The sequence below is a fragment of the Podarcis bocagei genome, assembly GCF_964188305.1.
Source record: "Podarcis bocagei genome assembly, chromosome: 1".
In the NCBI taxonomy this organism is placed as follows: Eukaryota; Metazoa; Chordata; class Lepidosauria; order Squamata; family Lacertidae; genus Podarcis; species Podarcis bocagei.
The window spans coordinates 138,339,678-138,357,138 of NC_138125.1; the positions used below are offsets into that span (position 1 = coordinate 138,339,678).

At 43.4% G+C, this 17,461-nt stretch overlaps 1 protein-coding gene across 1 annotated transcript in view; it reads left to right on the top strand.

The window, feature by feature from the left end:
- The first annotated feature begins 998 nt into the window (after positions 1–998).
- Positions 999–17,461, top strand: part of RAMP1 (receptor activity modifying protein 1) — a 39,534-nt gene continuing 23,071 nt past the window's right edge. The window contains exons 1-2 of the mRNA XM_081184074.1: positions 999–1,186; positions 14,296–14,434. Coding sequence (XP_081040200.1) covers positions 1,135–1,186; positions 14,296–14,434 — 191 coding nt within the window. The 5' untranslated portion in view covers positions 999–1,134. The remainder of the gene's footprint in view (positions 1,187–14,295; positions 14,435–17,461) is intronic.

The following is a 17,461-nucleotide window of genomic DNA, read 5'->3' on the forward strand; positions in this document are numbered from 1 at the left end:
TGCCGAAGTTGTGCAACAACACAACAGAGCACCATCCACTAGGATGGACAGGAGAAAGTTTTTGGAAGCATAAAGTCAAAAGTGTTAATATACGGATGAAGACAAACACAGAGAAACAGCAACCCATATATGCACAAACTCCCCAGTATGGATCCCCTTCTTCTAGGTCTCAGGAAGTGCTTAGTAGAATAATGTATTTGTAATTATGAGCCGTTATTGTATGGCTAAATACACACTTCTGTTTACAGTGCATCCAGTGTACTGCCACTGGGAATGGGTTGCTAACCGTTGGCAAAAATGATGTTTGGCTATATTAGAAAGTCACTCAGGTTAACCATTTGTTCCTTTGAACTGGGGAATGAGCGTTTCTGTCTCGATGACAGGTGCTCAGTTGCTGAAATGCTCTGCACATCGTCATTCCTCTTAGTGTCATGTATTTGAACTTCAGAGGAATAAAATAGGTACTCTGGAAGAAAAGCTCAGTATCGGCAGAAAACATTAGAAATGGCTGTCAACCACAAAGGCATACATTCATGCATGCACAGAAGTGTCTTTTCAATATTCAGAACTTTTTGGGTTCCACGTTTGCGAGGGGGCGGGGAAGGTCATCTTCTCGATGCAGGGCGACATTTGTTGCAACCTTCAGGCTTCATCCAGCCTGCCGAGGAGTTCTGCAGAACTCGAACACCTTGCTCACTGCTTCCTGACAATTAAACCACCTTCCTGCAGTTTTGGATTTCTTGGCTCGTCCCTTTGCCGAGGTTTCTTTCCCAAGCAGCAACTTCAGCTCCTCCTCCTCCTCCTCCTCCTCTGCGCTCCCTTTGCGCGCGGGGCTTGCGCCGGGCTCTGCGCCCGCCTTAGCAACCAGGACCTTGCCGGCGGGGGTGGGGGCGCGGAAGGCTGAGCGATCCACGGGGCGATCCAATCAGAGCTCCCGCTCCCACGTGGCCCCTTCAGCAGCCGATCGCCTTCCGAAGAGAGAGCTCTGCCTCGGGAGAAGGGGAAGGGGCTCTGGCCAGACGCGGCTCCGGACGCGCGAGAGACCACCTGGCCGGGCTCCTCGGCATGGATCGCGTCGCCCCGTTGCAGTGAAGTCCGCGGGCGTCGGCGAGGCTCCCTCGCTCTCGGCCAGCCATGGCTTTGGGGATGGTCGTCCGGCTGAAGCGCTTGGTGTGGCTCCTCCTGGGTGAGTGCTGCTTGGCGCCGATGCGTTTGGAGACAAGGACTTTGCGTAATGGAGGCGCGGGACAAAGGTGATGGTTCACATGCCGTAGTAATATAGGGAGACCTGGGAAGCCTTCCTGCCGTAATGTCAGTCGGTCTCCATCTAACAATTAACAGGACCTGCAATGCCCTGAGGGCAAATGACAGTGCCTGTAATGCGGTCCAGGAGATTTCCCACCAGGCGAGCCGGGAGTGGGCGAGGGCGGGCGGGGTGGCTTTGAGACATTTTACTTCCTCAAATCCTTTGGCTGTGATGTGAGCGCGTTGCTTCTTTTGTCCCCTTTAAGTGGTTTGATTGCACAAAATTTACTCTCTTCTATTTGCACCCAGCTTCTGCTTTATTTCCCCACACACGAGTGGGCAGATGTGAGACTTCTGTTAACCCGTGAAGTCAGTAAATCTCCTCAAGGCAGCAGAGTTGAGGCAGGCTGCATCCCAAGGCAAGCTGGCTAGAAGAGTAACCTTGAGTACTCAGAAAGAGGATGTTGGAAACAAGCTTGAGGCAGCCACAGGGAGGGATTTGAACAGATCACCAACACTGCAGACCCTTTCACACATTACACACAACCAGTGGCGTAGCGTGGGTTGTCAGCACCCCGGGGCAAGGCAAGTAATTTGCGCCCCCTAACCTGAGGATTTGCGCCCCCTAACCCTAATCCCCAGATGTTGCGCCCGGTGTGGCTGGCCCCCCCTGCACCCCCACGCTACGCCACTGCACACAACAAATCCAGGTTGGCCACCAGCTGCAGACCTGACAGCCAATCTTTGACGTGTACCCATATATGCGTGTTTCCCCCAGCACTTTAAATTTCTCAGATGAATGCAACCCTTCAATGCCACTACAAGAATCTGAACATGTATAGAATGCATTTCTGTTCCTAAAGGGCACCTGGGAATAAGGGACAAGGCTTTTGCCTACACTGAGTGTGGCGGCTGCTTTGCATCCTTGAGCCACTTGCTTCCTGGAATGGGCCGCATGTAACCATGTTCTATAAATTATAAAACTTGTTTGTGCCTCCCATGTAAATTCCCTCTTCCTCTGCTCAAACCATTTGCCTGCAGACCTTTGTTGTTGTTTCATGTCCATCTTTTTCCTTTCCGGGATTTGATTGTATTACAAATCCTCTCTTGCAGCATGTAGAAATCAACAGTGAACGGAAAGTGCCTTGTGCTTTCAAGAAGCTAAGCATTCAGAAACATTGCTAGTATGTTTACACGCATCGTTAGTCTGGGGTGGGGGATCTGCATCTGGCTGGCAGCTAGATCCTTATCTCCCCTCACCCTGTGTGCCCACCTGTCAATCACCTGACATCAAAATGACATCATATAATTTCTCCTGTACATTTTTATTCCTCAGCTTAAACTTTGTGCAGATGTGTCACTGCTCAAGTTTTCACCTTTCCAGGGAGTTGCTTAAAATGGACAAATATTTAGCCATGACAAATTGTATCAAAAACAAGCAAAGCTCTAACAGAAATGGCCACTTAAATTATAAGGGATGTACAGAAAAGGAAGGTGGGTGTTGCCTAGTGGGGCTAGTAGGTTAATAGCCATCTTCTTACATGCTCATGGCTTGCTTTGTACTTGCTTTGTACTTGCTTTGTCCCACAATGTCACTGAGCATGTTTACTGCACAGGTTTTCTTCAGTGTATTGCTCAGGTGTCCTGAGAAGGCTATGCTGTGAAGCAAGGATTTGCCCCACTGTGTTTGCCTGTTGCCTGTGGCACTGCAGTCAAGCGTGGTCACCTTTGGTATCACAATTTGCTATTGCAATAATGTTATACCAGTGGAATAGATGACCCTGCCTTGCAGTGGAGGGTAAAAGTAAGTGACCTTTCTGCTCCCTTGCAGCACTATAAGTTGCCTTATTGGTGACAGTAATGCAAATTATGTTTGGTGAATATGAAGTTGAAACTCTTTCCTTGGAATGGAAATGAAGCAAAGTAAAACAGCCTATACACTGTAGTCTTCAGCCTATGGGTCAAAACCCACAAATGGATAGCAAGCAAGGCTATCTCAGGTGGGTTGTAGCAAAGCTGTTGCTGCTCTGCTGGACTCTAGCTAAGGTTGACCAGACCAAAGGATCACAAAATGCAGCGTCTGGGCTAGAACACATTGTTTTGATGAGACACTCATTTCAACAATTTCCATGAATGCTGGCTGCAAAGAGGCAGGAGAAAGGCAATTTTCAGTATTTTTCAGTAAGAAAGACTTTTCTGGCCAACTGTATGCCCCACCTTCCTATAGCTCTCTATGGAGTAAGGACGCTCTGTTCACTTTCTGGTCTGTTTCTCTGGCTTTCTAGACTTCTTCTACAACTGGAAGTATGCTGGGACTATAATGCAGATGTATTCTTTGTAGTGGGTAGAAGGAGGAACGGTCTTCTGTTCTTCGGAGGAAAAGCAGCAATAATTCCCTCCTCCACACGCTAAAATCTACCCCACCACTTAGGAATCAGCACAACATTCTTCCCTTGTAGCTCACCAGAACACAAGCTAAAAAACAAATTTGTGGGAGGGTATCTAGTGAAGACAAGCATCCACTGTGGACACAGAGCCACCAGGAATTAAGACAAGGAGTTGCAGAAAAGAATCCTTGATCTCTGTGGTGGCACAACCTTAAAAGTGCAATTTCAGCAACTAATATTACCAAAGTTTTGGATACCAGTTAGTGAAGTGTACTTAGAATTGGCAAGTGAAGCAATCATTCACCCATTGCCATTTGGTAGCACCTGTCTTTGTGAGCAGGTTTCTCAACAATGGTGATCCTCAAAACAAAAACAAAACCCCAATTTGGTTGTACAAGGTGAGCTGTGAGGTAGCTTTTCACGTATCACCCCCCACTGGAATTAAATCTGAAATAATGTTTGCTCAGATGTCTCATTGAAATGGTGAGTCAATCAATCAATCACTGGTTTTAAATAGCTTCTCAGCCTTTTGGCTAAGAAAAAGTGTAAAAATTGCTGGTTTTCATTTCACAGTAATGCCAAAGTAGCACTATGTATGTTGCTTTGTGAATTAACATTTCAATAGAAGTGAAGTGTCTTAGTATAAATCAAATGTGAATCTGTGAAAGCGGATAGTGTGGAGGTCAGAGGTGGGTCTTGGGCCGGGGCACTTAAACCTATAGAACTGCAGAGTTGGGCTCATCTAGTCCCCTGGAATGTAGGAGAGACTCATCAAATCATAGAGTGAAGATCACCGTGTGGGCGTATTGTGACAGCCTCCTTAAAACAGACACTTCAGAAAATAAAATGGCTTCTAAACATAATAACAAGATGCAGTGTGAATTGAATGATAACAACAAATGACCAAGGAGCTTGTTATAAATAAACAACACTCATTTCCCCATCACATTTTGACTGTAGAACAATCTGGCACTGACACACATTAAAAAGTAAATTCACTGTTTCAGAGCAGATCTAGAGCACACAGATTCTCAGGCTTGATATACCAGGCAGTGGTACAACTGCATGAATTGCAGCCTTTGGGCTCAGTGGTCTTACCACTGAGGACCACTCTAGGGGAGGACGTCTTTAGATGGCTGCAGGTGTCACTTTAGAAGCCCATCTTCACTTGATTCTCTTTGGTTAAGCTAAGATGTTGCTTTTATGCTTTTATTCAGTTGCTTTATGCTGGACATAATACAGAATTTAGTTTGTGGGAGAAACTGTGGAAAACTGATTTAAAATTTACAGCTTGTTGTGTGCTGAAAGAGAATTATGAAAATGTTATATAGGTGGTACCTGACACCAAGTAAGCTAGCAAAGATGTACAAATCAGAATCAGGTAACTGCTGTTAATGTCAAGAAACAGAAGGTATGTTTTACCATATGCAGAACTAGCAAGCCTAACCCTCAGAATAAGAGATCAAGAAGACTGGAAAATGTTTGTAGAATACCATACTTACTCAAATGTAATGCACACCTCTTTTGGCCAAATTACGTCGTGATAATTAGGGTGTTCATTAGATTGATGGCGCATTTACATTCAAGTAAATATGGTATGTGAAGAATCATTGTAAGCAAATTAAAACATTAGCAGAATTAGAGTAAAATCAGCAGTATAAATTATGTTGAGATAAAAAGAGAAAGAGAGGTTATGGAGTGATTAAATTATGCAGCAGAAATGGATAGAAAGTGCCATGGAAGTGCGGGGGGCGGGGGAGGGAAATCGATGTTTTTGGTGAATGTGGAAAACTAACAATGAAAATCATCAATATGTGTTGTTGTTTTTAAAAATACATTGGTTCCAATTTGGTTTGTTTTTTACATTAAAAACTTCCAAGGCTCTTGTTACTCCAGGGGTTTCCCTGTCAGCCCATTCCTTTTCCCTTTAAAATTTGAGGCAAGTATTGAAAACAATATCAAATATTTTTGTACACTTGCAGACTTCTTGAGGCAATGCTTCAGTTACAATGCTGAAAAATGAAATTGTCATACAGATTGTGGGATTATTTTTGAGGTCAGGTCCACTGCTTTGCGTCTTGCTTCTTGCTGTGCACTTTCCTTTGCGGAAAGACTAGTGAATAATGCATTGGGCTGTGCTATATATAATGGACTTATCTGTACAACATAATTAACTATTTACTACTGTTTAGCTTGTAACTCTTCACTAGGAAACAGAAGATGCTACAAGTCAGACCCTCTTTGGTTTTAAAGTTATTTTTATTGTCTAAGAAATAGCAAATTGATCATATTATGGTTTAGGGGGAAATGTTTCTTTTGTATAAGATTTTTTATTACAATTTTATCATAATACAGTAAAATTACAACTACAAAAAAAGAAAAGAAACAGAGAATTGAAAGAAAAGGACAATAGAAATAAAGGAAAAATAGGAAGAAAGAAAATTTGATTATTTAAAACCTTCAGTCCATGTGAACATCCATCTTCTCCACTTTCTGTAAAACAGTATTTTGTGTAAGTCAAGGTGTCTCAGAATCATTCATTTTTTTTCCTACAAAAAGTAAAAGATAGGTTCCCTAATTGTTATTATTATTAATAAATGTTAACCATACTCTTTCTTTTAATTTTACCTCTATTATTATTGTTGTTATTGTTATTATTTATTGAATTTATACCTGGGGGTCTCAGTGCGGTTCACAGAATAAAATTAATTCCCACCACCTTTACTCCATATTGAATAATAATAAATTATTTCATCCATGTCCGTATTAAAGTGTACACACACACACACATTGGGTCAATATTCCATTTTTGTTTCTCATTATAGCTAGTTCATATCCAGTTCCATATGTTTAGTTCCATTTCCTGTTGTGTTTACGATAGCATACCAATCTCCTCCTCTAGCACATTCCATTTTCATACCATAACTTTAACAGCACCATTCCCTGAATTCAATCCAGGTTGTACGCAGAGTACTCCCTCTCTGCTAGAACTATAGAAAAACCAGGACTGAAGTCTCAAAGCTTTCCCCCCTCTCCACTCCATCAGTGCTATATCCAGATAATTCTCCAAATCAGCATTTTTTATTTTATTTTCTACTTTACCTCCAAATCCTTGTATGGAAGTCATTCCATTTCTACATGACCACCTGCGTCTTTCAATTTAATTATTTCTTGATCCAGTCCTGCCAGCTTTTCCTCAATTTCGTCTGAAGCCGCTGCATATACCCATTTCCATTTTCCATCTCATATTCCTCTGGCTCATTTTTCCTCATCCTTTGACTGGTTTTCTTCTTCATCATCAAACATTGATCAATCATTTTTAATTGTTCAGCCATCAACTGTTTAACAATACCACGGTCATTGATCAATCCGAAAGTACCTTTGTCATACTGGAGGCTTTTAATGCCCTAGATACTATTAGCCATTCAGTCCACCTTAATGTTTCCCCCTTAAATCAGTCTTGGACTTCCACAGCTGTGACTGTATTATCTCCAAGTAGATTCCATTCTGACAGCTAATTATAGTTACAGTCGTACCTTGGTTCTTGAGCGCCTTGGTACTTGTACTTTTTGGCTCCCCAACACCGGTTTTCGAATGTTCTTTGGAAGCTGAACGTCCAACGCGGCTGCAGGAGTTTCCTGCAGCCAGTCGGAAGCTGTGCCTTGGTTTTCAAACAGTTCCGGGAGTCAGACAGACTTCCGGAACGGGTTAAGTTTGACAACCAAGGTACCATTGTACTTCACTTTCAATTTCCCCACTTCTTTAGTGGCAGGAAACAAACAAACAATAATAATTAAGGATTTTTAATACGCTCGATAGGGAACTTTGCCCTCTGTTATCAGGAGTGGAAGGGTGTTTGTTGGTGTCACAGAGCCAAGCTAGAGCAAATAACAGTAGTTCTGAAGTAAACTAGAGCAGTCTTCCAGGAGACTGTGTACACACTATCCCTGTAAAGCGCATCCAAAGCACACACCCCCTCAAAGAATTCAGTTTGTTAAAGGTTGCTGAGAATTGTAACTCTGTGTTGTGTAAAGCTCAGTGTTCAAAATACTCTGAAGGAATGAAGGTGCTTTAAAGATATGATGTGTGCATAGCCGGAGAAGCTGTAATGGTGATTTCAGAGAAACTTAGAGCAACTGTGAATAAATTTGGAGGCTTTGTGAGGAGATGAGGCCTTTGCTTCCTCAGTGATTAGAAAAAGTCAACCTGTCTTTCTTATGGTCAACGACTTACACCAGACAACAGAAATAATAATAATAACATGCATAACTACATCAGCACCAAGGGGCAGAAGTAGTAGATAAAATCCCAGGTTATATCAAACTATTTGCTGCAAAACCACCAGCACATTTACTATACAGGCTAGACAACGTCAAAGCTGACCCAGAAGCCCATGTTCAGGGGTAGCTGAAGAGGCCCATGAGGTAGATGAGCAGCAGATAGCTGAGAATGTAAGAAAAGCCCATCTTGGATTACCATCTGATCAAGCATCCAATTTCCCATAGTTGCTAACCAGATGTCTTCAAAAAGCCTAAGGGCGGGGCTTGAAGGCAACTGTGTAGGGCTGGGTATGGCTGGCACCAACCTCCACAGGTAAAGATTGATGGATCCAATGTGTTGTTGCATAGCTGCTGGCCATCCCGTGCTGTCTCACCCTTCCTGCAGGTGGAGGCAGAGGAGCAGTAGATTTCTGTGCCCTTTGCATACTCATCATGAGCACGTTAGCAGGTGGGTTTCTCAGGACCCAACAACTGGCGTACCCTAGAGACAGGCCAAAAAATGGGAGAAATCCAAATGTCTGTGAGTGGGACCTACCTGCCATGTAGAAGAGCCTGGGATCATGGACAGAAAATGGACATTCAGGACACTGGCTTGAAGCTGATCTAGCTAAAGGCTAGCAAGCGGACCTTAGACCCGCAGCTTGGACTAAGGCATGAGTCAGTTGGCCAGGAAACCAGTTTAGGAAGAAACTAGCAAGACTTCACCATTTGTCACTGATAGACTTTCTTCCGACACTTTTCTTTCATCTCCATGGAAATGGGCCTTGAGATTCCTTGCCAAGAAACCGGAATCCCTACAGACATGGAATTCTGCTCAGCCCCAGAACAAAGGAAAACCACAGCTCACCACAGGAAATCTGTGCAGTGCAGGAGGAGGGAGTCTTGCTGCAACTGAATGTTTTGAACATTCTGCTGCAACAGGGTGTCTCTTCTGCAAAGGAAACAAGTTGTTCAGCAAAGGGTTTAGCTGCTTAGGTTTTGTGTTTAAGTGCAGAGGGTGCAGTAGGGGAAAATGCAGGCATGTTTTAGTTGCCTTCACGGAAATAAGCATGTACTTTGTGGGACCATGCCTTCAGGTGAAGAGCTAAGCATTACTTGGTTGTGTTGTCTTTTTTGTTTTACAGGTTTTTTATTCCTGTATGCTGTCCTGTGGGCCACATAGAGACCCATGGTATTCACTTCTGATACCCACAGGCATACGCAATACCCTTCCAAATACTGGAATGTTTATGCAAGCCAGTTCAAAATGGAAAGGGTTAAAAAAGTATTTTCATAGTTTTCTAATATCATAAAGCCATGAGTGCAATCCAAGCAAGTCCACTGGAGCATATTGAATGCTACTTGAGATGGTGATGAACAGTTTGATCAAAATGTTTTACATTTTGGTAGGCAGAAAAGACCAAGGAGAAACGCTCATCAGTGGGTCCCTGAGAGGCCTAGTCATTGCCTGCCTCTCCACAGAAATGGCCAGCAGCTGCAGCCCCAGCCACCTGCCCAGCTGTTAGCTTTGGGCTCACTCCCAGCTGAGAGCTGGGAAGCTCTTGACATTGATAGACGATTGGTCAAACTCCATCAAGGCTTTGGAGAATCATTAATCACCTCTAGGACATGCAATAAAGTAGAAAAACTGGGGAGCAGCTCTCGGTTTTAGATTTCATCACAAGCATTTCATGCAATCCTCTGATTGCTGAGGGAGAAGCCCCTGAGGGCTAATGTGTCATCAGCCTGAAGCTGTGAATGCTTTTAATTCAGGGAATGCATTGCCTTTGTACTGGGGGGCGGGGGGGTTGGCAACGCTGGGAAGTTATAAGGAGCTGAAGTGTATAAAATGATATGTTATCCTGATTTGGTTTGTTACTGTGTTGGATCCATGTTTATACAGAGTGGCTGGGGAAATCCAGCCAGATGGGCGGGGAATAATAATAATTACAGTTTCTAAAAACAAACATTTTTTGCTGAACATTTCCTTAGCAGTTACAGATGGGTAGCCGTGTTGGTCTGCCATAGTCAAAATAAAAAAATTCCTTCCTGTAGCACCTTAAAGACCAACTAAGTTAGTTCTTGGTATAAGCTTTCGTGTGCATGCACACTTCTTCAGATACACTGAAACAGAAGTTGCCAGATCCTTCTATATATAGAGAAGGTGGGGAGGGGTATTACTCAGAAGGGTGGTGGGTGGTGGGCTCTCTATATTGGACAAACAGGCCAAACCTTACGCCAAAGAATAAACGGACATAAATCTGACATCAAGAATCACAAAACAGAGAAACCAGTAGGAGAACACTTCAATCTCCCAGGACATTCTATACAAGATCTCAAAGTAGCTGTTTTACTACAAAGGAATTTCAGAAATAGACTGGAAAGAGAAGCTGCTGAATTGCAACTCATTACCAAACTTAAAACAATGGAGAGACCTGGTCTGAACAGAGACATTGGATTCTTATCTCATTATACATGACTAAACCATTTCTCACCTTCCCACCCCTTGCCTTTTCCTGTAAGACCTATTACAGTCGTTAAGAGTCGTCAACGGGCTCATCAGGCTCATCTCAGCTATCTGCCAATCTCCGATTCCCACCACCCTTCTGAGTAATACCCCTCCCCACCTTCTCACTATATAGAAGGATCTGGCAACTTCTGTTTCAGTGTATCTGAAGAAGTGTGCATGCACACGAAAGCTTATACCAAGAACTAACTTAGTTGGTCTTTAAGGTGCTACAGGAAGGAATTTTTTTATTTCCTTAGCACCTTGCTTTGCTCGTGGAGTCCCAGACACCTTGGAAGCAGGGCCAGACTCCAACGTGGGGGTAGGATCCAAAAACATGGATGTTGTTGTTGTTTTTAATCCTTACATGAGCTGAACGTGTAATGAAATATTTTACTTAACCAAATATTTGGATTTTAACTCTTTTCTGCGAATGAAATGGACTTCACAGTCGCAGAATGGGAGTGCCCCACATTCTTCTTTCTCTGTGAACCCCTCCCCGCCCCCCACAAAAGGTCTGCCATTGGGAATGGTGTGGAACAGGTTGCCTGGAGCTGAGGGTGAGAGAGTAATTTGAAGGAAGTGATGCCTTCCTTATGTGAACAGAAGAGCAGCATCCGATCACCTGAGCGGCACTTGGGGTGTCCCCGTCACAAGGTTCATTGTCATAAGAATGACAATGGTGACTCTCTGAGAATCTGGCTGTAGTACTGCAGTATTTAGTGGAGATGTTTGCATTGCAGGAGGTTGGATTAGATGACCCTCGGGGTCCATGACCAACTATTTAGTTGTATGATTCTGGTAAGTAAGGATGGATCTGTGATACTTATGTGTCTACCCTTCCACCCACTGCTACTAGTCAGGTTGAAGTCTTAGAAGATTAGCTGCTGGCTTCTTTTTTAGGACTGCCCAAAGAAGAACAAAGGGACGCAGGTGGCGCTGTGGTCTAAACCACAGAGCCTAGGGCTTGCCGATCAGAAGGTTGGCGGTTCGAATCCCTGCGACGGGGTAAGCTCCCGTTGCTCGGTCCCTGCTCCTGCCAACCTAGAAGTTCGAAAGCATGCCCAAAGTACAAGTAGATAAATAGGCGGGAAGGAAAACAGCGTTTCTGTGCGCTGCTCTGGTTCGCCAGAAGTGGCTTAGACATGCTGGCCACATGACCCGGAAGCTGTACGCCGGCTCCCTCGGCCAGTAAAGCGAGATGAGCTCTGCAACCCCAGAGTCATCTGCAACTGGACCTAATGGTCAGGGGTACCTTTACCTTTTTAAAGAAGAACAGGATGCCACAGTGATTAGTTTACTCATACGTTTGCTTTATTTTGACAGTATTTTATAAAAATCCACATTAAATTGATGTTTCTGAGCACATTATTTCTCAAAATAGGAATGCATTTTGGTACATTTTTAATCAAAAACTGTAGCACATTATGTATGTAAGTATGTATGTATGTATTTATGAACATTTATAAGGCATATAATTTTTAAAACAAATATAAAAGCCAGGATAAGTGGTGGATAGCTTCATTTTGATCTACACATTAGTCTAGTTAGTGTAGATCAGCTCAGTGTGTATCAGAACTGGCAAATATCAAATTTCTCATGTGCCCCTACTAATAAGCAACTTAAAATATTTCTTAATGAATTCAAGTACCAGACATGTAAATTACATTAAGCATGATAGTGGAAAATCTCTGAGCTATTGAAAAAATTAGTCTTATGGAGAGTGCAGCACTTCTTATTTTGATCCCTGGGGGAAAATATTAGCTGGGCCTGGCCTCAGCAGGATTTATCCATTCTTAAGGAAATCAGCCTTGAGTACTCACTGGAAGGACAGATCCAGAAGCTGAGACTCCAATACTTTGGCCACCTCATGAGAAGAGAAAACTCCCTGGAAAAGGCCCTGATGTTGGGAAAGATGGAGGGCACAAGGAGAAGGGGACGACAGAGGACGAGATGGTTGGACGGTGTTCTCGAAGCTACGAACATGAATTTGACCAAACTGTGGGAGGCAGTGGAAGACAGGAGTGCCTGGCGTGCTCTGGTCCAGGGGGTCACAAAGAGGCGGACATGACTAAACAACTAAACAACAGCAAAGCATATTTAAATTCAAATTCAAACTGTTGGATGCCCCGAGTTCTGTTGCTTTACCTTAGTTATAATCAATACAGTAGTTTGGGAATTCTGACTGGATTTGGAAAGAAATATGTACTATTGCTGTAAATTTGCAGACCTTGATGGAGGAGTGGATTATATATGGGTTGCATTTGTAAAAGCTGTTAGTTAGTGTATTTTACCACCATAGAGAGAGTGTTGGTCTATTTTGGTCAAAGGACTATCGTGTGTCTTCATGGACTTCACAGGCTCTTTTTATATCCAGGAGGGCCCTGGAGGAAGCGCAGGGCTGCCAACATTCTGGGCTGCTAATGCCTAGCAAATAGCATTGCCTGTACATGCGGAACTTTGTCATGAATGTCAGGCTCAAATCCCCCAATGGAAATGATTGAGATAGCCAAGAACTATATTGAGTCTCTTTGCTTTCTGTGGACCAAATGAGATGTGATGTTATTCATGTCTTAGCCTTTGCACAACTGATTATTTTTTTTAAGGCAAGCAGTGAACAATAGGAAAGGGCTGTCTTTAATGGCATCAATCATTATCCTGAGTCTAGTAAGGCAATTTCTGTTCCACACAGAAGTTTGATACAGGCTTTCTAGCTCCCATTTTATTCCTGTAATTGTTGACAAAATAGCCAAACAGAGGGGAAAACAATTCTAAATCTGAATTATACTGTCAAATATCTCTGGATAAGCAAGCAGAGGTTTATCTTTTATTGATTTATTTATTGATTTATTATCTAATCAATAAAATAGTTTGTCAACTATTTACACCTGTTTTCTAGAATATATTTTTTTGGAAAAACATCGATGTTCTCCTTTCCATGGAATTGGAGGGTGATTGTAAAATTATGGAAGCACAGTCCCACGATGGTGTCTTGACACTTCAGGTTGATCTCAGTAATGGCATTTCTTTATTTGTATTAATGTTTATATCCCATCTACAGATGGGAAAGCCTGAAAAAACCCGGAAAAATTGGGGGGAAACCCAGGTTTTTTCTGTTTTTTCTCCAAATGGGGGAAAATGGCTTTGGGGGGAAATGGGGGGGGGGACTAGTTTGTTTGTTTTCTGGTTTTTTCCAGGCCTTTCCATCTCTAATCTCATCAGAGACTTCTTTACATCTTCTCAAGATGTATGGGCATTCCCAGAGACTGTTTGCGGGGCAATTGATTTTCTATCAGGGAATTCTCATATTGTCATGGGAGGTGATCAAAATGCTTGGTCAGGACAAACAAATTTGTAAATATGTAGGCACCTTTTCAACAGATATTTCCTAAGCAAAAAGTTTAATAAGAGTCAGCAGAATCTTACAACACTAGCTTATAGTTTTTTTTTCCTTCCTAAATTTGAATGACAGGCCTTTGGATGAACCAGCAGGCCACAGTACATACCTTTCATTGGGGGAGGGGGCAGTATAGTAGTTTTTTCTTAATTCCCCCTTCTTTACTTCCTGAGGTAAAAACCTCCTCAGCAGAGGATCAGCTGGAAGGTGGCCATTATCCCATCCAATTGCTTATTCAACTGACAGTCCAACTTATTAGATCTACCTGAAATTGGGATGCAGAGGAAGCAGTGCCCATTAGTGCTCTTTTCCTGCTAATGGTTGTTTATCCCAGGAGTAGGGGAGACACATGGAGATGTTTCTGAGGGAAGGAACTCTAGCCGCTCTCTTGCACTGGTAACTTTGAAATGTGTTAGAATGAATCAATCAACTCAGTCCTGGCCTTTACCTTTCTTCCCCCCTTTTTGTCTCTCCCCCCCCCCTTCCACCTTTCCATTTCAGCCCATCACTTTATGGTGGTCAGGGCATGCCATGAAGTCACCTATGGGCAGTACATCCAGGAATATTGTCTCAGCAAGTTTCAATCTGACATGGAAACTCTCAGGAAGACTCTGTGGTGTGACTGGGATATGACTTTGGGGTGAGTTGAAATTGTTTTGTCCAGTGGGAAGAAAAGAGCTATGCAAACATCTAAGAAATGGCATGCTGGGATTCTGGAGTGTATCTCATAGCCTCCTGCACTGGTGTAAAGAACTGTTTTCTGCTCGCTAGACAAAAGGCTGTGTTCCAACTGGTCATATGCAATCTTCATAGTTGACCAACTAGGCTACTTTCAAGGTAATGACAGATAATTTGAGCAACCTTATAGCAAATGATGATTTGGTACATCCCCTGCCCCTGTTTTTCTTCTCATTCTGCTTCATAATCTAGCACAGCGTCCAACATTTGACAGAGTAAAATACAGAGACTTATTTTTAGAACATATTATTACAATGATTCCATCTGATCTAGTGGATGCAAGCCAAAAAATTGAAAATCCTTACATGAGCTGAACATGAAACAAAATGAAATATTTTACTTAAACAAATATTTGGATTTTAACTCTTTAGCCAAAACCCTGAAAATTGAAAAAAGATAAAAATGGCAGCATGCGTTTGCAGAGAATAAAAGACCAAAACCAACTAAATGGGATGCAATACGAACCATTACATATCCTCCCAGTATAGTTATGTTGTAAGATTAGGAGTTTGAACAAGAGAGGGCTAATGAGGACAGGTTGACAGGAAGGGTTTCTTAGTCATCCACAGACCAGGTTATTATGAAAGCCAGAAACTGAGAGACATATTGGCAAAAGGACCCACCTAATACAGTCCTGGCTGGGAATGTTGCCACCAAACAATGGAGGGCTCTTCGCCTCAGCGACTGGCTAGAACAAGACAGGGAGACGCATCGGAGGCCTGAAAAATAACAGTAAAAAAAAGAAGCCTGAGAGATTGCAACCTAAAAGCCCCCACTTTGGAATTCCAGGTGGTGAGAACAAACACATAGGGCAATTTATTTCTTTATTTAGTTTGAGGAATTTATACCCTGCCTCCTGGCTGAGGTTCTAAAGAGCCCTGAGACTGACCAAAGGGAGCAGCCAGAGGTTTCTCCCTCACAAGCCAAGAATTCATCACTGACATCCCCTGGCTCTGGTGACAGATGCAGGAAGCACTGCGAGGTGAGGAAGAGAAGGCCCACTTAAAGGAGCCACTATGCTGCCTTTCCTTGAGATATCGGCAAGCCCTGCGATAGTCGGATGCCCTGCAAGATCCTGAGCACAGCCTTTCCCCATTCATGGCGGCAACTGCTCCTCCTCACAAACTAGCTCTGGCTTCAAGCCCCCACCAGCTTGGCAGTTGCCTAAAGCCCATCCTGTTTCACCACCGGAAAGGTGTGTGGCAGTGGCTTCTGGCAAGATCTCTCTCACAAGCTCTGCAAGGTCTTGCCAGAAGCCCCCTGCCCTGTGCCACCCCGGCAGCTGGGGGAGGGGCTGGGGGATTCCCCTGTGCAAGGCGGCTGCTTCATTCTGCCTCGTGGGAGGTGCTGGCCCTGGCCACCAAAAAGATACAGGGTAAAACTGTGTGCCAAACCACTCTGTGCATCACCCCAAAACAGAATACACACTACCTTTCACCTGCTTTCCCTGAAACAAATAATTTAGTTCATTTGCATCCAATTAAGTTCACCCAAATCAGTTCCTCTTCAGTTAATTTACACTCCCAGTTAATTTCCCAGCGAGAATCAATCTTTTTCTTTTAGTCACTCCAGTCATCAGTCTTTACACACCCAAATTAATTTAAACTAAACTAAACTAAACACTAAACTAGGTTCAAAAGTAATTCTGGTATCCAGGCAAGATTGCCCCCTGCACCTGTTACTAAACAGGGGGATAAAACTCAGGAAAGACTGGCAGGCAGAGTATTTTATGTGAGGAGGGGACTGCACAGAACTTGCTTCTCTGCAGTTACTGCTTCTCTGCTCTTTGCTTGAAATTAGCCTACCAATCTAGGCAACCAGCAAGTCCAAATCTTGAATGCACCGAGGAGCTCTAATTGTTTCATGTTGGACAAAAGCACCTGCTCCCTGATAATACACTTTATTTCTTCCTTTTAAGATTCCTTGCCATTGCTCCTTTCAGGTTATAGCAACAAACCTCTGCCATAGGGAATCCTAAATTAGTAGCAAAGATATAGAAAGATGAAAAGAAAATGATAGTCAGAAAAGGCCTTGGGGGATTTCAGGAGATTTTTCTTTTCTTTGCTTTGCTGATTCTGACTTTGCTTTCCAAATAAGCAGCAAAGACAGCTTCACAGATTCCCCGCCGCTGCATCTCCACGAACTATACCTTCCAGGGTTTACCCTTTTCATTCACAAGGTCATGAAGAAAACTGCTGGTGACTCCTGAATTCCTCCTTTGCGTGCTCTTCCACTGTGTGCCTCCCAGTTTTGAAAAAGGAGAGAAGTGAACAAGGAATACTAAAGCCAATCCAAGCTCAGTGTTTTTCATCTTCTCAATCGCCCTCTTTCCACACGCCCTCTCTCCTTTCGGGGATGAGTGATCCACACAAAATGACCTGGGCTTATTTCCTCAAATATGATTTACATGACAACAAACAAATGCACACGGAAAAAGAACCACCCTAAAGGCAAACAATCTATGGTCAGATGCCGCAGCAAATGACAGGCACTCGCCTCCATAGTCTTATCAACAGCTCCCTTATTCCTAGAGTAGCGATGGCGCTGTTACTACAAGAGAGCCAGCTGTCTCTCCTTGGCCCTTGGTTTTTTCCAAGTGACTAGGGCTGGCTGCTGCCTTCTTTTCCAGTTGTTATTATTTCCACCTGTGTCTGGGTGTTTCTTTTCAGGGCAGGGCAGAATTTTTCCTATGGGACAATGTGGTTGGTGTGTTTTTCTTTCTTCTCCTTCAGCTTATTGGTTGAGCTGTGCCAAGCTGTGTTGTGCACAATGGGGGGGAAAAGCCCCCTAGGAAAATTTGTTGTCTCAGCCATCAGGCACAGACCTGATTGTACGGCCAACACCCATGGCCTGCCTCTCCCCCTGCCCGCCCCAGGCCTGCATTCTTGGCTGTGGTTTCAGCAGGAAGCTATGGGACACGCGCCAATCA